Below are 27,732 nucleotides of genomic sequence, written 5' to 3'. Positions count from 1 at the left end.
TATCCAATTGACAATATCATAAAAGATAATCAAGAGGTACCCGCCTCAAATAGCAGATCCAATCCAGTCAAATTCAACGTCGAGATGTTCGTCTCGCGTCAAAGTCCTGTTTCACCAATATATATACATTTCTATTTAGCTACAACTCAATGAATAGCTAAATAAAATCCTCTAGACTAATTTACGGTAAAACCCTAATCATATAACATTAACCCTACCCAATTTAATATATATACCAGATCTATGAAACAAAAACTCACTTGTTGAAACCCTTACACTGATCGGATCAAAGATGGATATCAAGGGAACAACCAAGCGTTCAGTACTGTGGTGGTCAGAATCCAGCAACTTCACACCACTGTACACTGCCAATTGAACAACAAATTCCCAAAACTCACTAATTGAAAATCCTTACAGTAGCATACCAAAAATCTACATCATTGTTGTAGTTAACAAGACCATTACCTGACCTTCTCCGGCGATGGTAGCAAGCAACAGTGGCTGGAATGCTCTTCTATCAGCCCACTGTCAGAACTCTAGGTCAATGTTACGACTGAGCCCGTGGTATCCAACCAAAGCTAGGGCACAGAGGGCAACAATCTATGGTGGTTCGGTCCTAGTGGCCGGTGACGGTGCTAGGGCACAGGCGACGGGGTGGAGAAGGCTGGTGGCACTGCGAGTGGCGACGCCGTCGGGTGGAGAAAACGCGGCTGAGAAGATGGCTAAGGCTCAGCGAATCAAAGCGGTGGCCGGCGCTAGGGCTGAGGAAACCTTGCGTTGCTCCTTGCTCACCGGTGGCGATGAAGGCGCAGAGAAAGAAAAAGGAAATCGGGGCAGAGGCTAGGGCTTCGAGGAAGGTAAAGCAGTGCGGGCGCCGCAATGCTCGCTCTCTGTTGCCTGGCGTCGTCGTCGTCGAGCAGAGGAGAGGAGGGCGTGCACGCGAGGGAGAAGAAAACTGCCCGCTTGCGGTTAGGGCAAATCGGCGCGAGAGGGGAAGAAGGCGCGGCGAGGTGTCGGGCACGAGGGTGGTTCGGCGGGGGAAAAAATGAAAATGAAGAAATAAAAGAAAAGGAAATATAAAGATAAACATTTCCTCGTTAAAACGGGATAGCCCAAACAGGCTTTCCCGGGACCCAATTTTGATCCCCGTAAACTCGTCCATACGAACTCCGAAAAATTTCAGAAAAATTTCTAAAAATTTCAGAAAATTCCCTTATCATTATTCACCTTTTTTCGGTATTTTACAGTTAAAAACTGCTCCTAATATTAAATTTGAAACAGTTAAAAAATGATCTTATATTATATTGTACCAGTACGTTTATCGGATTTCCAAAATCAAGTGCAATACCAACTTAAATCAATTCACAATATTCACATTTCACTTCACAAAACTAATTTATATTCAACATATATCGCACTGCCAAATCATCACATAATATTCATATTTCAATCCAAAATATTAATATATCTCATTACATTTTACTCCGCAATATACTATCATCACAAACCCTTCCTCAATCACCAAAACATATACAACCTTCAATAACAAGTCTTTTCCACCGAAAAAGCAACAAAAAGAATCTATCTTAAGTTGAGTTACCTAAACTTAAATCATCTTTACACTTAAATTTATCTCATTGCACTTAAATTTGATAGTTAGACATCATGTACACGTAAATCATCTTTAAATGGAAATTGTGACATTGCATTTGCTGAAAGCGACAAAAAACATAATTCGTGTATTCTACACATATTCTAAATCAGTACAAAGTCTAGCATTAAATTAACATATGAATATAATAGGAAAAAAAACAAGACAAATGATGTAATAACTGCAAAATGAAAATTGTGCATATCAAATTTAATAAGAGAATTTGCAAATAAGTAAACTTGAAAAATACGAATAGTATAAAAACTCATATGACTGAGATTATAAATTAACTTGTTTTAAACATTAATTTAATATGCATTTAAAAAAAATAGAATGTCAGAATATTGTACCAAAATAATTTAACATAAATATTTATTTTTAAAAATTAATATCATCAATTATATTCGAAGTTCTCTCTAGTGATTATCTGTTCTAGTTATGGGTACGATGATCTACACCTATTTTCTTTCTAAGTTGATAGAGCATATACTTGTTGCCGTATAATATTTATAAACATATATAGCTACCATCTACAATGGGAGAACTTTTCTTACATTTGCAACGGCGGATTTAGTTGTTGGGTTATCAAGTTTTGATGATATCTTCCAGCTAATTTAGACTTTAGATCATTTCAACTTATGAAGTGGAAACATACTTGCTCATAACTCTTTTGTACGTCATTCATTGATATTTGTCTTTTTGTCTAAGTTATTTGTATTGGTTTTTAAGTTTACTGTTGTATTATGTGTATTACAATCTTCTCTATGATGCAAAGCTTCATTTTTCATATTTTTTTCCTCTAAGTTGAATAATATCAATTAGTATTTCTCATAAGACCAGTGCAGAATTAGGATTTTAATTTAGTGTATGCAATATTTACCACAATACCAACAACCAAAAGAAAAAACCATTTTAGGTTGTACAAGATACTTTCTTCGATATAAATTGTCCTTGCTTGTGAGTAATTATTCTAGTTCAGTAGGGAAAAAACCATGAATTGAGTATGTTCTAAACTTTTCTATCCAAATTAAATCTGGATGTATATGAATAGAAACTCTATCATTTGATGTCGAGTAGAATTTCTATTATTTTACGGGCTGATGATAGAAGAGTTCAAGGAAAAGACAAAAAGAGAAGTCATTAAAAATGAATTTTTTATTAAGAAGAGAGGATTAATTCCTCCCACAATTAAATAAATGTTTATACAAAATTCAGACCCTAAAATTAAGGAAGGAAAAAAAATCTTAATATATGAACTCAAATTTCTATTTTGTAAAGAAAAAAAAAAGAAATTTTAAACAAAAAGGAAAAAATTTTATAGATTCATAATTCTAAAATTTCTAAATAGATTCATAATACAAATATATAAAAAAATATAAATTATTAAAAATATTGAAATTATTAAAAATAATAATAATAAAATCTACGGATCCTTGTCTATCATCATACAAGTTGATAAGGTTCAAGATAGATCTTACCAAACTATATGGAGATACGATAAATCTACGCAACTCCAAGAATTGACCTGTCAATTAAAAGATTTTGAAATTTTTTTTCAAAAAACAATAAAGATTGGTATTCAGTCTTATTTTTGTTTCTTTGACTTCGTACTCGATCATATTTTTGTTTCTTTCTCGTAGTAATGTCTTGCATCACCTAATTCTAATATATATATTTAATAATAAAAAAATGGGTTGGGTCATATCTAAGGATAGCCCTTTAATAGATCCGTCCATGTTTATAAGAGAAAATTTTATTATAGAAATTAATTTGAAAAAAAAAAAGAGTTAGTAGTGTTCTAGGCCTCCTAGGTACATATCTTTTGTTTCATTAATAAACATTAATATATTTATAAAAAAATCATGAATAAAAAATCTTAATATTTAAAAGTTATCTTAATATAATTATAATAATAAATAATTATATTTACTGAACAAAATTTTTTTACAGATATTTTAAAATATTTTATTAGCCAATGTTTAATATGATTATCAATTCAATTTAATATAATTACTAGTTAAATTTTTATATCTGCAAAATTCCTTTTCAGGATAAAAAATTAAAAATATCAGTCAAAAATTATTTTGATTATGAAAAATTTTAATTATCAATTAAAATTATTTTTATTGATATTTTTAAATATTTCATTGGTTAAAATTATATTTGTTGAGTAAATTATCTGTAAAATTTATTTTAGCCACTAAAACTTTACCAATAATCATTTCTATTCTAGCAATGACACCGCGACAACTGACAGTGTATAATCCATGTTGTCCATTGATCCTAAACTCTCCATTAGTTGGCATCCATTATAAAATTCCATGTATCTTAGTAGACATTTACAAAAACTCATAGGATAAGAAGAGTAATGACTTCTCTACTATCACATCTAGTATCTCTTGCATTTTTCATATCCTTTATTCTTCTATTTTCGTCAGCATCTTCAAATGAAGAAAGAAAGGTGATTCCGAAGTTTGTAAATTTGCATTTTGAAAAGTGTTCATTAATCTGTATTATTACAATTAATATTACCATACATGAATGGCATTCTGTAGATATATATTGTGTATATGGGAGCTCAACACTCATCTCAGTACCCAACCTATGAACTCCATCTTAATTTGCTTAAAGAAATTATTGTGAACTGGTAATAAATTGATGTATATATAAATATTATCTATTTTGTCAAATTCTGACACTAAAACAATTGATAATACAGCTCGCCTAGTGAGTCTTTGGTGTATAGTTACCAGAGGAGTTTTAGTGGATTTGCTGCCAAACTTTCTATAGACGAGGCAGAAAAATTGGAAGGTATAATTATCATTGGAGGGAATAGTTTGAATTGTAGATATGTTATAAATTAATTACAATTCAACACGAATTAATTATACTGCAGACATGGAGGGAATAGTTTCAGTGTTTCCTAGTAAAACCCTGAAGGTTCGCACGACGAGATCATGGGATTTCCTTAACTTCTCGCAGAGAGTAAACAGGAATCCTACACTGGAAAATGACATCATCATTGGAATGATTGATACCGGAATCTGGCTGGAATCTAAATCCTTCAGCGGTCAGGGATTGAGACCTCCACCGAGGAAATGGAAGGGTGCTTGCCTAAATATGACATGCAACAAGTATGTCCATAAAAAATACGATTATTTAAGTTATATATAATTGTTTGAGTCGATTTAAAGCTGTGACTAATATATATTTATGATTGATTGAATTATTAATTAAGTAAAATCATCGGGGCGCGCTATTACAATAGCTTAGGCGATTACATGTTGAGCGAGCCATCGCCACGCGACTTTCAAGGTCACGGGACTCACACAGCTTCCATCGCTGCCGGTCGAACAGTCTCCCATACCAGCCTCTACGGCCTCGCCAAGGGCATGGCTAGGGGGGCAGTGTCGTCAGCGAGGCTCGCGGTGTACAAGGTGTGCTGGTGGTTCGGGTGCACCGATCAAGACATCTTGGCGGCATTTGACGATGCAATCTCCGACGGTGTCGACATCATCTCCCTGTCTGTCGCCTATGCCATTGCCGCGGATTACTTCCAGGACTCGATAGCGATTGGCGCCTTCCATGCCATGGCAAACGGGATTTTGACGTCGACAGCCGCAGGGAATGCAGGGCCATACCGTGGCACGGTCAGCAACGTGGCACCGTGGACGTTGGTGGCGGCGGCGAGCAGCATCGATAGGCACATCATTGACAAGGTGGTCACCGGAAATCATGTGTCCACTTTGGTGAGTCATCAATTAGTCAATTTAATGATAATGCAAAAACTTGTGTTAATACGTAGTCTTATTTATGCGTTATCATGTTGAATGAAAATAAGGAATTATTATTAATTTTGGGGGAAAATGCAGGGAGCTTCTGTGAACACGTTTGCGACAAAAAATAGGGATGATCATCCCTTGATCTACATGCAGGGAAATGCAACTATTTTACCAGGGTATGAAGATCATGCTATATATCTTCTCTTCGTAGCTTGATGCGGAATGATATATTCAATAATTCTCAAACTTGTCAATTGCTGTTTTAGGGATTGCACTGCTTTGCCAGATATAAACATGGTGAAAGGGAAGATTGTTCTCTGCAAGTACTTCTATGACGAAATTTTTAGTACAGGCATTAAAGGATTGATATTTATAGATGACTCTTCACTTGACGTTTCCTTCATATACCCAGTTCCATTCATTACAGTCAGTTCCGTGGATGGGTTAAACCTTTTGAACTACATAAACAACACTAAGTGAGTGTTTATATTATATATATATATCTTTTAGCTATTTTAATTGCCACCGTTTATAATATTTTGTAAATAGAAATCGTAGGTAGTAGTATTAATCCATGCATATATATGATCTTGGCCAGAAATCCTGTGGCTAACATCCACAAAAGTGAAGAAGTTTTTGACTCTGAGGCTCCCCTGGTTGCTTCGTTCTCATCGAGAGGCCCAAACACCATCACGCCTGACATCCTCAAGGTCATTAGTTCATCATTCAGTTCGATTATTTTGACATATATATATATTTTTAAGGGATTTAATTAATTGTATAGCAATTTGGAAATGTTTGTGTTTGCATATGCAGCCTGATATAAGTGCTCCAGGAATTGACATTTTGGCCGCCTGGTCACGGGTTGCTCCAGTGTCAGGCATCATCAACGACACAAGGGTCGTAAAGTACAACATAATCTCGGGCACTTCCATGGCTTGTCCCCACGTAACCGGCGTCGCCGCCTACGTCAAGTCTTTCCACCCAAATTGGTCGCCGGCAGCCATCATGTCGGCGCTCATGACGACAGGTCTCATGACTAAGCATTATATATACCTTTGTTCTTCAACCCTGTTTTTTGAAGCTAGCGAAATTTCTCATTTTAATTTGTCGTCCATGCTTTATACAGCCAAACCGATGTACCCTTCGGCCCGCCAAGACGAATTATCGTATGGAGCCGGGCAACTGAACCCGGTGAAGGCCGTCGACCCAGGTCTTGTCTATGACGCTGGTGCCAGTGACTACGTGCAAATGCTCTGTAACTCGGCCTACAACGAAACCATGATCAAGATGGTCACCGGCGACGCCAGTTCCTGCTCTGGCAGCAGCAATGGAACGGCGAGGGATCTCAATTACCCTTCCATGGCCTTACATGTTCAGTCTGGCAAAGCCTTCGCCGCGAAGTTCTTGAGAACAGTGACCAACGTAGGCGGCGCCCGACGCTGCAGGTACAAGGCGGAGGTCTGGGCTCATCACAGACTTAATGTGGTGGTGAATCCTAGAAAGTTGAAGTTTTCGGAGTTGAAGGAGAAGAGGCAGTTCACTGTGTCGGTTTCAGGCGGGCCATTGCCAGGGAACTCGACGGTGCCGGCGACGATCATTTGGTCGGACGGGAAGCATCAAGTGAGGAGTGTGATGGTTGTCTACACGGATTAGACAGATTTCTCATTTTGATTGATCAATGACAATGTACAAGAAAATATTATATTACAATACTATTTTTTCAATGTAAACTATTGTGTATGATTGAGAATTATATTACAATTCTATGTTCTGTTTTGAAAATGACGTTTTTATAAATATGAACACTAAAAAAAGAGTTTTAAAAGCTATTTTAAAATGCCTTTAGCCATGTTTATCGACCTATGCTAAATCTGTTGAATTAGTTTTCCAATCGTTGTAAATGTTGATATTGCTAAGGGCAACCGAAGAGATAAAACTAACCTAGTAACTTCTAATGCAACAGAAATTTAACTTTTGGAGGGTTAAAATTGATATATACTAATATTTAAAATTTTTAAAACAACACCTTTCTTGGTTGAAAATTTTAGTTACGCCACTGCAGCATACTTCTAGAAGTGATTATTAACTGCTTGTGAGTGTTTTTAATAAAGGTGGCGATATAGAAAGATGACTTGTAGAAGCTGTGATTGACTGCGTATGAATGTGTTCTACAGAAGCTGTCATTAACCCATGTAAAAACTTCGATGTTAGAAGCAGTTATTTATCACTTGTGAATATAAATTGTCACGTCTCGGGGGAGTCCCTGCCAGAAGAAATTTCGGCAACATCTGTAGGATCGAAACGAATATAATATCTCCACAATGACATGATATTGTCCACTTTGGGCCTAAGCCCTCATGGTTTTGCTCTTGGGCTCTACCCAAAAGGCCTCATGCCAATGGAGATATCTTTCTCTTATAAACCCATGATCTTTTCCATGTGTTTTCAATATGGGACTATGTTTGCAACATTGCAACCCCAACAATCCCCCCCTCAAACAAAGGACCATGGGTTTCCCACGTCCGATCCTTGACCCACCAGGTCTTCCTGCCCCTCAGTCTACCCGACCTACTAGGACTTCCTGCCCCTCGGTCTACCCGACCTACTAGGACTTCCTTGCCTAGCCGCAACTAGGACTTCCTCCTTGCCTAGCCGCAACTAGGACTTCCTGCCCCTCGGTCCACCCGACCTACTAGGACTTCCTGCCTAGTGTCTGGTCCTCTTGATCCGAACATAGGAGCCCCCACTTTCTTTTTTCTAGGTCAATATTGTACTCACATGGTTCAATCAGATCATAGCTCTTGTGCGCAGTCGGCGGTTAAACCTTCTGGCAGTCCGGGTTCTGATACAATTGGATCGAAAAGAATTTAGATATCTCCACAATAACATGATATTGTCCACTTTGGGTCTAAGCCCTCATGGTTTTGCTCTTGGGCTCTACCCAAAAGGTCTCATGCCAATGGAGATATCTTTCTCTTATAAACTCATGATCTTTTCCATGTGTTTTCAATATGGGACTATGTTTGCAACCTTGCAACCCCAACAACATCTTCCCTGCGATATAGAATGAAGGCTTGGTTGTTGACGCTAAGGCAGAGAAGTTCTCAGCCTTATCGGCGCTGCTCGAGTCGGGAGACAGCGGCGGCGTCGGCAGGGCATAGTGACGGTAGCCGATCAAATCTAGGGCAGAGGACCACAGGTGCTAGTGTGAGGCGCCGGCGCTAGAGCACGGATCGGCAGTGGCTTGCGCGTTACCGGCGCTTGGGCAGAGGGGCGGAAAAGGACCGGCTCGAGGACGAAGAAGGAGAAGAGAAGGGGGAAGAGGAAGAAGATGGCTTTAATCGCGAGCGTGTGGTGGTTTTTGCAGCGCCGGTTGGGAAGGAGGGGACGGCGTCAAGGAGGTTAGGGCACGTGGGTGGTTCGGCAGGGGAGAAAGAAAAAAGAATAACGGAAAAAGAAAATAAAAAGGAAAAGAAACACAACTTTTCCTCGCATAAATGGGGTACCACAAACTAGCTTTCCCGGGGTCTAGTTTTATCCCCGTAAACTCACTCATACGATCTCTGAAAAATTCCCAGAAATTTTCTAAAAATTTTGGAAAATTCCCTTATGGTTATTCACCATTTTTTTTTCGATATTTTACATTCTTCTTCACTAATAAAAATTTGATCCTCCAAACTTTGTTATCTACCATCAGCAAATAATAACAACAGGTAGAAAGTATAAATGTTGAACAGAAAATAACCCACATACCTCAAGTAAAAAGGTGGGGGTATCGAGCTTGGATCGTATCCTCGAGCTCTCAGGTAGCCTCCTCGTCTGAATGATGCTGCCATCTGACTTTAACCAGCCAGATAGTCTTGTTCCGCAGCTGACGCTCTTTCCGGTCCAGAATCCGTACCAGAACCTCTTCGTAAGTAACGTCAGACTGAACAGGAACTGAGATATCTGTCAGTACATATGTCGGGTTGGGTATGTATCTCCTTAGCGTAGATACGTGGAATACGTCGTGGACAGGCGCTAGGGACGATGGTAGTGCCAGACGATAAGTTACTGCTCCAATCCTCTCCAGGATCTGGAAAGGGTCAATGTACCGTGGAGCTAGCTTACCTATGAGGTCAAATCTCTTCACCCCTTTTGTGAGTGAAACTCGTAGAAATACATGGTCGCCAGTAGAGAACTCCACGAATTTGTGTCTCCAATCAGCATAACTCTTCTAGCGATCCTGCTCCTCTGACATCCTCCATCTGATAGTACGGACCAACTCTGCCTCCTGCTGAGCTCTATGAGGCCCTAGCAACTGGGCCTCCCCAACCTCATCCCAGAGGTTGGGTGTCCGACAAGGCCTACCATACAACGCTTCAAACGGTGCCATCTGGATAGCCGAATGAAATCTGTTGTTATAGTCGAACTCTACCAATGGCAAATGGTCCTCCCAACTGCCTCCTAAATCCAATACACAAGACCTCAGCAAGTCCTCTAGAGTCTGAATAGTCCGCTCTGATTGTCCATCTGTTTGCGGATGGAAAGCTGTACTAAAACGGAGCTGAGTGCCCAAGGCCTGTTGCAGACTCTGCCAGAATCGAGACGTGAACCGGGGGTCTCTATCCAAAATAATACTCAAAGGAACACCATGTAATCTGATGATCTCCTAGCAATACATATCTGCCAATCGATCCAGTGAATCAGTCTTCCGGATCGCTATAAAGTGCACGGATTTGGTTAATCGATCAACGATTACCCAAATTACGTCATGGCCTCAACGTGTCCTAGGCAAACCCACCACAAAATTCATAGTAATGTGTTCCCATTTCCACTCAGGAATAGGAATCTGCTAAAGTAATCCGGCAGGTCTCTGGTGCTCAGCCTTCACCTGCTGACAGACAAGACATCTAGCTACGAATTTCGCGATGTCTTTCTTCATACCGTTCCACCAGTAGAAACGCCTCAAATCTCGATACATGCGGGTCCCTCCTCATCTCGGGTGAACTCGGTCTGCTGCCCGGAAGCTATTTGGTTGCCAATGAATTGAAAATGTTGATCACCGGCCTGGGCCTCTCGGATCCTCATCTTGATCGACAACTGAGCAACCATGGTAACAAGAATACCTTGCTCTGTCTGTCCTTGCTCCTCAAGGCCTAACTCGGAGAAGCCTTGAATCAAGTCTGTGACTAAAGCTCAGTGGCAAGCCAAAGTACCTCTGGACTTCCTGCTGAGTGTATCGACAACCACATTAGCTTTCCCCGGATGGTAGCTAATGGTACAGTCATAATCCTTCAGGAACTCTATCCATCTTCTCTATCGGAGATTGAGTTCCTTCTGAGTGAAAATATATTTAAGACTATTATGATCCGTAAGAATCTCAAAGGTAATGCCATATAGATGATGTCGTCAAATCTTCAAAGCAAAGATGATGGCGGCTAGCTCCAAATCATGTATAGGGTAGTTCTTCTCATGCTCCTTCAACTGACGAGAAGCATAGGAGACTACTTTGTCGTGCTGTATCAGAACAGTACCCAAACCCTGAAAAGATGCGTCGGTGTAGAGCACGAATCCATCCTCTCCAGCAGGCAAAACCAAAATTGGAGCCAACACTAATCTCCACTTCAGCTCCTGAAAGCTGGTCTCGCAAGCTTCTGTCCAAGTGAACTTCACACCTTTCCTGGTCAGGCATGTCAGCGGCATAGCAATCTGGGAGAAACCCTCGATGAATCATCTGTAATATCCAGCTAGTCCCAGAAAACTCCGGCTCTTCTGAACTGATTTCGGCTGCTCCCAGCTAGTGACAGTCTCGATCTTCTGCAGGTCTACTGAAATACCTCTACTAGAGACCACGTGTCCCAGAAAACTGACTGAGGATAGCCAGAGAGCACACTTGCTGAACTTTACGTATAGCTAATGTCGTCGAAGAGTCTCCAAGACTGTGCGAAGATGTTGTGCATGTTACTCCTCGGAACGCGAGTAGACCAATATGTCATCGATGAAAACGATAACAAACTGATCAAGATACTTCAGGAAGACGCGGTTCATCAAATCCATAATAACTGTTGGAGCATTGGTAAGCCCAAATGCATTACCAAAAACTCATAATGGTTGTATCTAGTACGGAAAGTTTTCTTCTGAATATCTGATTCTTTGACTCTCAGCTGATGATATCTGGACCGCAAATCAATCTTAGAATACACTGAGGGACCTCTGAGCTAATCAAATAAATCCTCGATCCGTGGTAAAGGATACTTATTTCTGATGGTCATTGCATTCAGCTGTCTGTAATCGATGCACAATCTCAGAGTACCATCCTTTTTCTTGACAAATAATACCGGAGAACCCCACGGAGAAGCACTAGGGCATATAAACCCCCTGTCTAAAAGCTCTTAAAGTTGAACCTCAAGTTCGTTCAACTCTTTTGATGTCATACAATAAGGAGCTTTCGATGTCAGCGCGGTTCCTGGAATCAACTTAATAGCAAACTCCACTTGCCTTCTGGGAGGCAAGCCTGGTAGCTCCTCTAGAAATACATCCGGATACTCTCGGACTACTGGAACGTCGGAGAGTTGAGAACAACTACGTCTTCAGTATGGATCAAAGATAACAGAAAACCCTGACAGCCATGTGACAGCAGCTTCTGAGCCTGAATCGTCGAAATGATCGATATGCCATCGTCCCTAATGCCAGTGAAATCTCACGAGGGTTGGTTCGAAGGTCGGAATGTGACCACCCTCATCTGGCAATCAACCGTGACATTATATGCAAACAACCAATCCATGCCAAGGATAATGTCGAACTCGACCATTTCCAGTACCAAAAGATCTACCGTAAGTATCTGATTGCCAAAGTCTAACGGGCAACATTTAACCTCCTGGGTGACGTCCAAAGCATCACCGGACGGTAGAGAGACGATCAGTCGCTGCGGTCTGAAGGTGGGTAATCTATCAATCTCTCACATAAAGGCACGGGATATAAAAGAATGCAAGCTACCAGTATCTATCAGCATATCAGCAGATAAGGCATAAATGGAAATTGTACCGCGAAAAACGGATCTATCGGCCCGTTGCACATCCTCTCTGGTGACCGCATGAATACGTCCAGTCTCTGGCGGATGTGGAGGTGGTAGCGTTGCCAGCGGCGGTTGCATCTGAGCAGGAGCCGACCACTGAGGCGATGCTGGATAAGGGGCCAGAGGTGGAAGAGAGGACTGCGACTGATATTGTACTAGTAGCTGGGACTGCGTCTGGTACTTAACCAGCAGTTGGGGCTACCAATACTGGGCTAAGGGTTGAGGCTGCAGCTGATACAGCGGTCCCACAACTGAACTCTATGGTACCATAAAGATGTTGGAGTGCTCCTGTACATGCATGCCATATGCAGCTGCTGCAGGGGGCGGACATCTGATGACGACGCGAAGATTTGTCTCTCTGCCCTCCTCGCCGAGTCTCTGACTGCTGTGTTGTCCTCCCTGAACAGTGTTGGATCGTGATGATTCGATAGAGGGGAGTGAATATCGATTACGAAAAATTCTTCGATAAGAGTTAAGCGCAGCGGAGAAAAGAATAAACAATGCTAATACAGACCAATTTTACTTGGTTCGGATCCTGTGTCGACTCCTACTCCAAGGCCCGCACTCGTTGAATGCTTTCGGTGGGCAATCACTAGCAGTTCAAAAATTATTACAAACTACGTACAGAAAATGCTAATGAAAATAAAGTAATACCGACAAAGGAATAAATTGAAAAGGAAAGTGTGCGTTGTCGGAGCTTCGTTAGCGTCGCAGGAGCGCAGAGCAATAGAGCAAGCAGTAGAAGATCTTCTTGTCAATTGTTGTTTGGCTCCACCTCTAACCCTCCTTTTATATGAGGCTCGAGGCGCCCCGGATCCCTTCCGGGCGCCCTGGTGAGACGTGGCAGGTCCAACGTGCCGACGACGCGACAAGGATAAAAATTGCCTCCCGGGCGCCCGGACCTGTTCCGGACGCTCGGACCTCCGGGCGCCCGGATCCCCTCCGGGCACTCGAACCACCTTTCTCCAGAGATTCCTTCTCCTGCAAGATAAGGTTAGTCCGAGTCAAATATATAATATGTTTCCTGCAAAACAAAGTGTTAGCACAGTTTATAAATTCAATATCAAGAGTATGACTTAGATTCCGTCTTTCCGAGACCGGATTCTAGTCACGATCTCGACTTAGATATCTGAAATGGATCTAAGCCGAATCGATGCCTAATGTTCCCTTCCCAGGAACGCGTCCTCACAGTCACTCCCTTCTAGTGACTTACCTTTACTCACCTGCCAGACGTTCGGTCAGCCCTTCAACCCGTCTGGACTTCTCGCCAGCTATCCGGTCAGCCCATCGACCTAGCTAGACTTCGTGCCAAGCGTCCGCTCAGCCCGTCGACCCGCCTGGACTTCTCGCCAGCTATCCGGTCAGCCCGTCGTCCTAACTGGACTTCGTGCCAAGCGTCCGGTCAGGCCGTCGACCCGCTTGGATTTCGGGCCAAACATCCGGTCAGCCCGTCGACCTATCTAGGCTTAACCTGTACACTCGATCGGAGTGTTAGATAACGACAAACCTAACTTAGCCTGATTTATCATTTATCAAAACCTGAGTTAGATCGTTAGTGCTAACTGCACCAATAAACAGTAGCTCCGGAGGCAATATGCTGAGCCTTCAGCGGACAATCTCGGTTCTGGTGCCTAGGCAATTTACAATAATAGCAAACTAACTTTCCCAGAGAGCAGGCTGAGGTGATGTGGTCTCTGGACCCACATCGGAAACAGTGAATGTCGCTGGCAGGTTGTTTCCGTTTCCGTCTTGAGGAAGACTGCCCTGACTTCTGAGGCTGACCAGATGCCCCAGAAGTACCCTGCCCTGGCCGACTGCGACCACTCTGCTGCGATGTAGCCTGTGTCGGCTGGATCTGTCCTAATGTCTGATCCGCCTATTTCCTTTTCTTGTCCGGATATGCTCTCTGCTGCGCTGACTCAATATAAGAGCTCTGTCCAATGACTCCGGATAAGACAAATTCCCAAAGCCGGCAAGCTTTACTTGCAGATGTCCATCCAGTCCCTGAATAAACTGCTGCATACGAAAATTGTCCTCAGCAACTAGTTCTGGGCAAAATCTGGCCAACCGATTAAACTCGGCATTGTACTCTGCCACCGAGCAGTTGTTCTGTCGTAGACTCAGAAAATCCTGCCGGCGAGTCATCTGATATGCCCGTGGGAAGTAACGGCTCTCAAAAGTCTCTCTGAATCTGGCCTAGGTGATGTTTTGCTCGCCTATGATGGATCGTTCTGTAACACACCAAGTGTCGACCTCATCCCGTAAATGGAAAGCAGCCAACTCTGCTTTCTCCCACTCGGAGCAAGCTATGTAAAAGAAGGTCCGCTCCATGGTCTCTATCCAAGACTGAGCCACACTCGGATCAATCTCTCCTCGGAAAAGTGTGAATCAACTCTTCATCGACTCTGCCAACACTGGGATCCGGGCTCGTGCCGCGACAATATCAGTGAGGTGTGTAGGGACGGCTGCAGGAACTGGCGGAACCACTGGAGCTGGTGCTACAGGTAGTACCGCTGGATAGATCGGGGGAGGTACTCCCAGTGCTGCTGCATAAGCTGGAGTATATACTGCTAGTGGTACTGCAGGGTCGATATGGGTGGTCGCAGCTGGAGGTACGGTAGGTGGTAGTACTGAAAATGGAGCAACTGGTACCGCTGGTCCGGACGCTGGGTACACTATAGGTACTGGGGGCACAGGTGCCGCTGGTGCTGGGTACACGATAGGTCCAGGTGGCGATGATGCCTGGTACACTGTAGGCTCGAACGGAGCAGGTGCGGGGTATGCCGGTAGTACCCCTGGTGGTACCGTAAATATGGTAGGGGTGGGTACAGCGGGTGCAGCCGAGATAGGTACCTCTAAAGGAGCCATCGGGGTCTGAGAGTCCGACGCACCCGCAGTATCTTGAGTCTGTCCCTGACCGACAAGCTCAAACCCAGTAGGGATCTCTGGCGACTCTGTTGCCAGAGATTCCAAAGTCCTCTTACAAGGTCGTCCAGCACCACGTCTCGCAGCTACTCGTGTAGATCTCCTCATATCTGTTAAGTTATAACACAAATATCACTACAAGTATAAAAATTATAAAATTACCTTTATACCTATTTGTCGTATGGAGATGTTCCATCGCTGTCCAGTCCCCATTTTACCTCAAAATTCCGAACGAGAAAATCGACAGAAACCCGTACAAATCCAAAAATAAATACCCAAGTTAACTAGCAAACTTGGGCTAACCCTAAAATCCAGAACACCAAAAGCAGGTATCGTAACCCGCTCTGATACCAAATAAATTGGTATCAGATAAATCTCGAAAATCCCAAAATACTAGAACCAAACATTCTATACCTGTAACAACCTGACTCGTAAAACCAACAATACGAAAACCAAGCATCAGAAAATCTGTCTCTGATACCAAATAAATTGTCATACCCCGGGGGAACCACTGTCAGAAGAAATTTTGACAGCATCTCCCCTGTATAGGTGACAATCTGACACTTTCTACAATGCCCTCAGAGCCACATATACATCGGCCAACACGGCCGGAACAATGACAATAAATAATAATGCAAACACCCACGCAGTTTAATAGCAAAACTACGCTAATGTAACGATAAGGAAAACCAAGTCAAAAATCCTTCTCAACTACACCCATAAAGCTCAAAACTTATATCCTATTTCACTACACCCATAAAACACAAATCACAACGATAAAATCAACTCACCTCTTCTGCCGTCTAGGCAGGCATGTAGTAGAACAAATCCAATAAAACTCATCGATAAATAAAACAAAACCATATCCATAGAAACAAAACTAGTACAAGTCTAGATAGTATAATAAAAATAAAACCAAACAAATATCCTCGCGAACTGCAAGGGGACTAGCGACTGGAATTCTCCGGACAACCTCAACCTGAAAATAGTAAATATCCATGGGGTGAGTCAACTCCTCAGCGAGTAACTACTCATATGCATAATTAAGAAAATAACAAATAGCATTAATCATGCATACAGTCTCCTGATATAATAAAGATAAATGCAAACTGAAATAAATACGAGAACAACTGTACTGACCAGCACCTGGTGTATGGATAATAAACCGAGAGGTATAGAAATCTTGTATGCATGTCAAACAAATGCATCCATCCAATATGCAGCAAATAAATGCAAAAAACACAAGTAATAAATGCATCAACAAGTAATAAATTCATCGACAAATATGCAAATATGTACTCCGTCGTTCCTTTCTCAGCGCCACCATAGAGGGCATGGCCGTTTAGGTTGGTGGTGATCTTGCAGAGGTTGAATTTAGAGGACTCCTAGGCTCAGAAGCTCTAGAAGTATGAGAGCAAGCTGAAGTCGTAGTAGTCAAGGCAACTTGCGCATCGACGTGGTGGCAGTACTCGTCGCGGCAGAGGTCGTCGATGCAGCTAAAGGACTGGTACTTCGGGTACATGGTGACGAACATGGCGATGGTCTCATCTACGGTGGCCATGGGATGGATTAGGAGGAGAAGAAGATTCACTCATTGGCGAGGGAGGTGGCGTGGAGGAACTCCTGCTGGGTGCGAAGGTGGACGACTAACCGCGATCGACTAATGGAGGCTTACTAAACCCCGATAAGGCACAGCGTTGGCAGCTGCCCCATTAACATATACTACTTATATTAAAAAAAAAATTCATAAAAATTTTATCCCTATTTTAGATATGTCTAATAAACCATTACAAAAAATTTTAAAATTTTTTAACAATTAAAAATTATTTTAAATTATTTCTTCCAAAACTAGTTTATAAATCGTAAAAATTCAAATATTTGGAATTTAAACTTGATAATTTTCTGAAGTTAGTGATTGTTTTTATCTCTTAGAATACATTTCAAAGTTATGTTTAGAATATATCTCTGGTAGTTTGATATGATCAACCAAGTCAAGTTAGGTTCTATTGTATTTGATACTTGTGTCTAAGTGTACAGAAACTTAGGAGCATAAAAAGTCGAGCGAAAAATGTAGCTATCGAGAAGGATGACACGGGAAAGAGTCGAGGGGCTCGATGCTGAGGGATGAAGTGATACGGAAGAGTACGCTGGCCGACGAAAAGGAAGCGCACGACTTTTCCGAGGGACGAGAAGCTGGAACAAAGGATTGCTCGAGCAGAAAACCGGAAGATAGGCCCGAGTGAGCCCAATTCCAGATGGTCAAAATCACCCAAGCGACCAAAGAAGATGTCGGACCAGTTAGCACATGGTTGACTGATCCAGGTGCTGGGATAAGGTGGTCTAGGCGCCCAAACCACCAAGTATTAACTTTTGGTCTATGTCAACAACGATCCGAGCGACCAAAGCGGGTTCGGTCGCCCAAAGATGGATACAACCTTATCACTTGGTCGTTGCATAGCCGTTGCGTGGAGATAGAGTTTTCCCACGCTGGGGGTGCTCGGAAAGGGTCCAGGCGCCAGGATAGTGCCACGTCAATAAACAGTCATATTAGACCAATAGGCTATAAATAGAACCCTGGTCACAATAGTTTTAAACAACACTTGTATTCAACTCAATTCTTTCAATTTTGATTGTTCTAAGCTGTAAATTGTTGTACAAGGCTTCTCTGCCTTTGAGAGTTTGTTCGAAGAAGGAGTTCTGCTAGTGCACTTTATTTGTCTTAGATTAACAACCTCCCCAGTTGTAAACCAAGTAAATCTGGTAGTCTCGTTTTTATTTTATGCACGTTATTTCTATTTTAATTAACAAGTGTTTGTATTAGTTAAATCAAAAGCTTTGAGAAGGGTGTGTTTGTTTTTACAGGGCAATCCCCCCCCCCCTTTTGTCAGTCACACGGGTCCTACAGTCTAAGTTATCAATCCTTACCGAATGAAAAAGGAAGCATCGCTCGGACTGGGCTCAGTCCAAATAGGTAGAGGAGGCCCTCATGCAGTAGTTGAGGAACGTTGAACTGTAGGCAGGTCAGCCTCTCTGAAGAAAAAAAACAAAGGCTACATCATGTTTGCAGTCTCCTAGATCGGGAAGGAGAGGAAGGTCTGATCACCATTCAGTCGGGCAGGATGCAGAATTAGGCATTTGGATGAAAAAGAAATGGGGTTTCCATCCCTTATTAGAAGAAGACATTTTCTTGAAGAAAGCACTGTCTTAGGGAGAGATTGAAATAAGAAGACCCTAGGTTCTAATTTCTTAGGATAAGAAAAATAATGAAAGTTGCGTGGGGTCGGGAGGATACTATATTGGCGGAGCAAGATGATCATTCTACACATGGAGCTGAAGGAATTAGGTGTAATTTGTTGGAGTGAAATATTAAAGTAGCAGCCTATTTCAGACATAAAGTGGGGGATTGGAAAGCGCAGACCCGCAAGAAGTTAATCATTGAAGAAGGTAACATAGCTAGACAGAGGATGATGATGACGATCTTAAGAAGTCAGAATACGGATGCAAAAGCTCTTAGAGATTTCTAGGGCTAGATGAATTGTCTCCTTATCACAATTGTTGAAATCAGAGAGAGTAAGTGTAAAATATCGAAAAAAGGCGAATAGCCATAAGGGAATTTTCCAAAATTTTTAGGAATTTTTCGGAGCCCGTATGACTTAGGTTACGGGGATAAATAATGGGGTCATGGGAAAGCCTGTTTAGGCTACCCCATTTTAACGAGGAAATGTTTATTTTGTTTATTCCTTTTCTTTTCTTTTTTATTTCTTTTCCTCCGTTCCTCTACTGTGTTGTTTCTTTCCCCGCGTGTCCGAGCCCTCACCTCCGCCCATTTCTCTTCTCTTCCCCAACGGACGCGCCGATGTCGTTCACCTGACGGCGCCACAACCGCGACGTTTCTCCTCCCTCGCGTATAAGGCAGTGGCCAAAAGGAATCAGGCACTTCTTCTTCCCGATTCCTCTCCCCCATCTCGCCTGATCTCCCCTGTGCTGACGGTGTTGCCAAAAACACCGCCGGCCAAGTTCTTGTCTCCTTCTCTCGGAGTTGCCCTCTGCCCTAGCTATTCTCGTGCTACCTCCCCTACTGAGCAGCTCTTGTGCACGACGACAACCACTGTGCACCGTTGGCCACATCTACCCGTGCCCTAGTTCGTCGGTGTTGGAAGCTGAGGACTTTTGCAAGAGGTCGGCGATCTTCCTCTTGTGTTCTCAAAGCTACAGGGTTCTCTCTCTCCCATCTGTAGATCAGCAGAAGCATCGATGTCGGCCGTGTGAGAATTGCTGATGCCCTTCCCTTTTCCCTAGCTTTCAGTCGATCCCCTCTTCATTGGAGCAGGTCACGATCTTAATCATCTGTCACCACTGATCCTACCTTTCCTGTCGATTTCCTTTAAGTTGGTGCCCTAGTGTTGTTGTTGTCCTTCTTTGTCGTAGCACATCACCTCAGCAACATTGGAGTTTCTGTTAGAGAGGAAGCTACAGATCTAGATTAAGGTAAGATCTATTTAGTTTCAAATTTATACAGATCTGAAGTTATTTCTGGGCTTGCTTGACTTACTAGTTGATGAACAAGGTGTATGTTTGGATTTGGAGGTTCACGGCTCCGCCACAGCAGCCGGCGATCCCTTAGGTGTTGAGTGTTGTTGGTCAGATTCGCTATTTGCCAAGAGGAAGCTAACCTACGTTCCATAGAGGTAAATGCATTGATGTTAGTATAAAAAAAAAAGGTTACATAGTTAGATGCTATTCATCTTGTTCGTTATGTTAATCCAATTAATGGAATAATTAGGGTTAAGGAAACTAACCCTAGTTGACCGTTGAGTGATATTAATTGAGGTAAAAATATTGGATTTAATCTAAGCTTCGGGTTAGATCCGATTTATTTAGTTTAGCTAGTTACATTTGGAATTAGCTAAAATTATATGTTTGATATTATAGGACTTTGATTCGAGACGGTGTCTCGACGAGGGATCTATTTCGGATTGAACTTTTCTATTAGAGGCGGGTATCTTGACCTATCTATTTTGATATGTCTTGTTGATATGTTTAGTAGATTTTAACAAGTAGTACTAAATATGTTAATATCTGCATCGGCATGTCACTATTTATTTTTTGAGCATGTTTTGTTTGTTAGTTGTTTAGCATTCATGCCCTGTTTACTACTTATGTTATAGAGGTAGTGACATGTCATGCTTTATGATATACTGGACTGGTTAGATACCATACCTGACCTGTGTACCTAGATCATATTATTTGATCCACGTATTTGGTACATGTTTTTATGGAGGTAGATAGGATCAGGATATTTCTATGCTTAGTGTCATGCATCATTACGCATGATTGCATGCTGAGCGATTGGCAGCTCCATTATTGTTGAGCACATCGCCAGTTATATGGATCTGCACACACAACCACTCATGATTTAGTGATTTTTATTCAGGCAGGGTGTGTTGCAGCAGGTTGCTCTGTTTGACTCCCTTGGTTCGCTCATGGGTAGTGTGACGCAGCATGGTAGCCGGCAGGGATCCCTCCTCTAGATTGTCTCAGGGAGATGAGAGCATTGCGCTCCCCCACTTATGATTTGGGGTAGGAGGATAGGTGTACTCCGACAGCATCTCGTCCACTCGGTCACTCATCAGGAGCAGTGACGACAGAGTGCACGGTTGTCACAATCCTACCCACTCAGTCTCACCATCGTGTGTGAGATAACTGACTAGCGTTAGGGGTGACCAGGACATGTCATTGGCATCATATACATGATGCATTTATTGCTTGTGGTTGATGCACTTTATATGCTGCATTTTTTTTGGATGCATTGTTTGACATGCATACTGGATATGCATTTATTGCTTGTGTTTGCTGCACTTTATATGTTGTATATTGGATGGATGCATTTTTTTGACATGCATACAGGATTTATGATACTCTGGGTCTGACGGCCTTGATATCGCTATATCCAGATTCTAGTTAGTACAGTTACTCCTTACCTTACAATTTTGCACTTTCCATATGTTATATCCAGGAGACTGTACGCATATTTATTACTGCTGGTTATTATTTATTATGCATGTCAACTAGGTATCCACTGAGTGTTGGACTCATCCCCGTTTTATCATTTCAGGTTGAGGCTGTCCGGAGGAGTTCCAGTCGCTAGTCCCCGACCACTTCGCGTTGCGACGAGTTCGCACATTTTGGTTTATGTTATTGTCTATGTTACTTAGACTTGTATCTTTTGGCACTTGGATCTTGTACGATCTCTTATTATGGATGGGTTTTCATTTGGATGTATGCTGGTGATTTGTGTTTTATGGGTGTAGTTGAGTAGGATATCGAATTTGTGTTTTATGGATGTAGTTGAGTAGGATTTTTGCGATGATTTCCTTATCTTTGTTTTAGTTTAGTTGTTACTATTAAACTGCGTTGATGCTTGCTTATTGTACTTTTATGTTATACATATGTTCCGGCCGTGTTGGCCGAGGTATCTGGATTGATGTAGTAAAGTTTCATATTGTCACCCGTACAGGGAAGATGTTGTCGAAATATCTTCTGACAGGGACTCCTGGGACATGACAGTAAGTGTCTACTACGGAGTGAATGTTTCTTGGGCCATGGATGGACGAAGGAAAAACAAAGGAAGATCAGGGATGACACTTACTAAAAGAAAAGGAACATAGTTGATGGAAATCATCGGAGGAGAAGATGGAAGAAGATGGAGCATGTGTGGTGTATCTCTGAAACACTTAGGGTTTTTAAACATAAGTCGTGAGAGATTCATTGAGCTCTACCATCCTATCACAATGGTCGGATTCGTGGTAACTGTCGGATCAAAGAGAGGGAAGATAGTCAGTCCGTACGAAAAGGCATTCGTTGGCTGTCATAGCAGAGAACAAGGAGTTCGTGGGATACATGGTGAGTGCTCGGGAAATGACATTTATGATGGACAAGACAACCAAATTATTTCACTAAAGAACATCCTCCCACATATCATCAGCGCACTACCTAGCATATCAAGCATCTGACATGTGTTTTTCCAAGAAAGATGAAGTTGGCGGCGACATTAATGGGTGATAAGAAGCATGGTCAGTTGGTCAGACCAGCCAGTGGACGATCGAGCGAAAATAAATCTCAGGTCTAGTCAATCAGCTATGAACCTTCTTCAACTAGACTTGAAGGTAAGGCTAGTGAAATGGTGTGTTGTGAGTGGCTCCTAGGATAATATGGGACCGAAGGTCAAGATGATGTGATAGTCAAAGTCAAGGTGAGGTAGCGGTCAAAATCAAAGTATATGCAACTGAAGGAGTCACTCTTACTAGGACTCAGCGCCCAATTTATCAGGGGCAAGGGACTCTCAACATATGGCAAGTTGGCCCAAAGTGTCGACTAGACCTTCCAAAACTCAGCTCCTGGCTCCTTAGGAGCTTGGCCTCCCCATACGGTCGAGTGTCCTAAGAGCCAGTCAGATTTACGAGGCCCAGCTCCCCACTTCTACAATACAAGTTTCTCATCTTACAGCTGGTCAGCCCTATAGCCAGTCAGACTTAAGGGACTTAGCACTCTACTCCCCAGTGTCAAGATACACAGAATAAACTCAGTCAGCTCTAGTACCGGTCGAGCATACATGGCATAGCTCCCCACTTCTGCAATATAATTCTCAGCATATAACCGGTCAACCCAAGAGTCGATCGAACTTGTAGAGCATAACTCCCCATTTCTCAATGCCAAGGCACACAGGATGTATCCGATCGGACTAAGAGCCAATCAAACTTATGGGGCATAGCTCCCCATTCTTATGTGCAAGCCTCCCAGCATATAGCCGGTTGGCTACACGGCTGGTCCGACTACCTACAAGAGACAACATTATCAGAAAATCACAATAACTTGTTAGAATAACCGCTACTCATCAGGGAATATTCTACAACCATAGCATATACATGCAATGGAACTTTCCTCTAAGGGTGGTCGTATAGCTTCAATTGTCTGGTGTTACTTGACATATTCTGACATCAAATACTCTTAGTCACCTCATTAATACAGATATTACGAAAAATGATTCATATGCTTATAGCAGAACCTTCCTCGAAGGGTGATCGTACATATTCCATTACTTGACATATTCTAACACCAAATATTATCTGACGCCTCATAATTACGGAGGTTCTAAGGGTCAGTATAAAAAGGAGGTCTTCTCTGTTGGCGAGATACGTTTTGATTAGCATACATAGCCATATTTATTGTTGATCTGCTTCATTCGACTACGATTCTGACTTGTGCAGAAAGGAGTACTTGGTGTCATCTTCTTAGAGTTTTTTCACGGTCAACAGCAACACCACCTACCCAGCACGTCATTTCTACCGATTTTATACAAGATCACTCATTATGGAGTTTTATCTGATAAATATATTCCATATGTTGCAATTATGGAAGAATAACTGATGTAATTTGGTTCAATTTCTGATGTAGTTTAATGGGCAAATAAGCTGTTTTTCTGTTCATTTTATTTTTAAATATGGAAACTTATGAATTTTGTTTTTACCTTTTCTCATTACGATTTATCTATTATCTTTCTGATGGTAAACTAAATGCAGATTTTCTCTCCTTTTCTAGTAATTATGCTTGCTTATTTTAATGGTATAGCAATTGCAGTTTTCATAGTTAGCACAGTAAATTCCCCAAGCGCCAGGAGTGCAAGAAGGTTCATCAACAGTATGTTCTGAGTAGTATTATATGTCCTAGCTCAGTGCCTAGGAGGATAACCAATTCAAATAAGTACATACATATATACATAACAATCACACAAACATAGGTCCTCCTGGTCTTCTATTCAAAGGTTATGTGTAAGCATCTCCACACTGCAGCCTTCTTTTGGAACCTTCCAACCAAATGCTTTTATTATAAAACTGATACATAGACTTACATATTCACCACTATAGTTATATTACTATATTTTTCATGTTTTATAAATTTCTTTGGGTGGTCTTGTTTGTTTCTATACTCGAATGACATGGCTTATCAATTAGAAAAATCTCTTTTTTTTGCTATTAAACTTTGTGTCCTTGTTACATATTCTCATGAGTTATGCATCAGTTTATGTTTGTTTTTCTTATATTTCATTGATGTTTTTTGCCTGTATGTTGTAAAAAAAACATGGTATGACCTCCTTTTTATAGTAGAAGCCGAAATTTAATGTGTGCATTGTGTGTTACACATGTTATGTTTATGGCTATGTTGATCCTCATTTCTATCAACACTCGTATCAAATATATCGACGCACTAAAATTTGCCAAATAAAAAACAAGGAAGAAAAATGAATTAAACAAATGCAATGGATATTTAGCCTTACAAAAGAGAGTGATGCATTTTGTATTAGTAAACTCCATATGGATGGGAGAATCTTTGCAATACTATGTGATATGGTAAGAGACATTAGAGAATCAAAAGACACAAGAAATGCATCCGTTGATGAAATTGTAGCATTTTTTATCTATGTTCTAACACATCACAAAAAAAAACAGAACAATTAGTTTATTTTTTCATCGAAGTCAAGAGACTGTGAGCCGTCACTTCAATCTTTTTTCTTCATACAGTTTTGAAGCTTCACCGTATATTACTCAAAACACCAAAACCTATACCCAAAGACCGTGAAGATGATAGATGGAAACCATTTAAGATAATTATAAATGACAAATACTTAGTAACGTTATGTTTCAGTAGTCGTTTTTATTAATTCATTTGAATATTATAGGATTACTTAGGCGTGTTAGATGGTACTGTCATTCTAATGACACCTCCTAAAAAAGTAAAACAATGTTATTGTAGAAGGAAGGGAGATATAGCGACAAATGTGTTAGCAGTATGTTCCCTAAATATGCAATTTATATATGTATTACCTGGATGGGAAGGTTTTGCTCATAATGGTCATGTTCTATAGAGGATGATGAAATTTATATATAGGTATGCAATTAATTTATGAGTAAAGATCCTCGGGAATCTATAGAGGATAATGAAGAAAGCAAAGATGAGGAAAGTGATGATGATGATGATGATGAAGTGGAATACATACAAATAATTGCCCCAACTGACCAATCGAATGCATTCAAGAATAATATGGTAATTGAAATGTTTAATAATTGGAGAACCGGAGTTTTTGAAATGGGATGACTATAACATGTGTTTGTTCTTTTGTTGTATTTTGATTAGAGCATTTTCAATGTGATGTAGGATTATATGACTCTGATAGCTGCCTTATATACCGCCTAATTTTTTTAATATTATTTGATATTTAAGTTTTTGAGTTGTTATATAATGTGTATAATTACATTTTTATGCTTTTCGAATTTATATTTCTTGAACCACAATATTATGAATAGCAATCAGTGGATGAACGTAACTAAGAGACAAATAATATGAAATACGGAAGAGGCAAGACAACTGGTTTTGCACCGAGGATGAAAATTAGGTCTTAATTAGATGTTTACAAGATCTAGCCACTGATCCTCTTTGGAAAATATATGGTGGTTTTAAGAACATTTACATGAATGAGATAAGAAGATTGATGGTGCAAAAGTTGCCACAGTTAACAATTAAAGTAAAGCACATTGACTCTAGGATCAAGCTCTTGAAAGGAAGGTATGATGGTATTAATGAAATGTGCAAGCAAAGTGGATGTTCTTGGAGTCACTACCATCTAATTCTTTCAGTGCATGTGCTTCCAAAAAAAATCCCTCTTCAAGTTCATAAAACTTCAAAGAAGACCAAGTTTGTACCTGTGAAAAATGTTGAAACTGAGTACAAGGAATTTAACGATAAAGTTTGGGGTTTTACGAAGAGTCTTGATAGTCACCTTGGCACAATGTCAACTTGGATGCAAGGTACAACCTCAAGAATGTCACAAATTCTTGAACTACTGGAAAAGCATAGGTTCAGTGGTCCAGATAAGTATAAGGATTCTAAAGTTATTTGTCAAGATCTTTTGAATGTTGGTTTATTATTCAATTTAAATTCCACTGAAGTGAGGGAATATGTGTTCACTGTAATATAACTATAGTCCATTAAGATCTTGATTTTCGAATTGTTATCTTCAACTATTGAAGTTGATGTTTTATAGGATGGTCTATATTTTGCTTAAGTCCCATAGTTAATGTTGCATTTAGACAGTCATTTGGGTAACTCTTATTTTGTGTTAAGCAAGAAAATGATGTTTAAAATGATAATGAATAATGTTATTACTGATTCTTTTTGATAATATTTTAAATATGTTAATTAATGTGCTAAATTTATTTTGTTTTGGAATCACTAAATCAAGTAATCACAGATAACATATTGCATATGCTGAGAGGCTCATGATATATTACATACGTTGAGTTTATGCAAATAATCACATATCAAGCAAGTAATTAGATGGTTGAATGACTCTCATAATATGTTTTATTTTTTTTTTTTAAGTTCAGTCATCCCATAATATATTTTTTTTCTTTTTCATTTCTCATATTGTGTTGTTATTTTATTTTTTAAAATATGAAGAATTATTTTTTAAAAAAAATATTTATTTCAATTATAATGTTATGGTAATGATTAAAAAGGAAAATATAAATTTTATTTCAATTATAATATTATTATAATGGTGACATTTTTGTTATTTAAAAAATAAAAAAATATACTTTTTTAATATTTTGTAATGTATCAGGTAAAATTAAAATTTTATTTAATTCCAATCATATTCATTCTTGATTCCCATTATCATTGATCAGGTAATCAAACCCATTACAATTTGATCCCCTTAAACTCTCCATGTCTCCACCTAAATCTGTATTTCCATCCGTGTGAAGAAGTTCGAATCCCACTTTTATTTCTTATTTTAAAATTGTTTAATCCGTCCATTAATTTAATATGAAATTGCTAAATTAATTAGAATAACTTAAAATTTAAAAACAAAATCAGATTTAAACTTCTCAACTCCAAAATACATTCATGATATTAATGTTTTATTTTAATATGATCTTTTTGCTTTTATATAATTAATAAACTGTTAAATGAACAAATCAACCCAAAATAGAAAAAGACTTGCGACTTGCGAGCCTCGTACTTTTAAAAAATAACGTTTTGCTTTTGTAAATTAAAAAAAAATAAGACTAGAGAAATGTACACAAATCCGATCCTTTTCTTTAAAAAAACAAAGTGGAGATCATTTCCTCCCATCAAAAATGATTTTAAATTTTGAATCAATATTGGTTGATGATATTTTAATTTTTTTTTAAAAAAAAAAAGAAAATGAAATAAAAGTACTCTTGAGCCCCTCATAAGCAACGGACACGGGAAAAATG

At 40.3% G+C, this 27,732-nt stretch overlaps 1 protein-coding gene and 1 long non-coding RNA gene across 2 annotated transcripts; both read left to right on the top strand.

Moving 5' to 3' along the window:
* The first annotated feature begins 800 nt into the window (after positions 1-800).
* On the top strand, positions 801-7,089 carry LOC122015712 (subtilisin-like protease SBT4.3). The gene is made up of 10 exons (XM_042572731.1): positions 801-968; positions 4,207-4,298; positions 4,371-4,462; positions 4,548-4,785; positions 4,890-5,400; positions 5,524-5,609; positions 5,700-5,909; positions 6,032-6,143; positions 6,250-6,463; positions 6,563-7,089. Exons 1-10 carry the CDS (start codon positions 801-803, stop codon positions 7,087-7,089), a joined length of 2,250 nt encoding a protein of 749 aa, XP_042428665.1.
* Positions 7,090-19,208: 12,119 nt separating this feature from the next.
* On the top strand, positions 19,209-21,765 carry LOC122016012. The gene is made up of 3 exons (XR_006121031.1): positions 19,209-19,906; positions 19,986-20,106; positions 21,534-21,765. It is a non-coding gene; the product is annotated as an uncharacterized LOC122016012 (long non-coding RNA).
* The last annotated feature ends 5,967 nt before the right edge of the window (positions 21,766-27,732 follow it).

The sequence above is a fragment of the Zingiber officinale genome, chromosome 8B (genome assembly GCF_018446385.1).
Source record: "Zingiber officinale cultivar Zhangliang chromosome 8B, Zo_v1.1, whole genome shotgun sequence".
In the NCBI taxonomy this organism is placed as follows: domain Eukaryota; kingdom Viridiplantae; phylum Streptophyta; class Magnoliopsida; order Zingiberales; family Zingiberaceae; genus Zingiber; species Zingiber officinale.
Note: the sequence above shows the minus strand (reverse complement) of the source record. Positions and strands in the feature narration are given on the sequence as shown.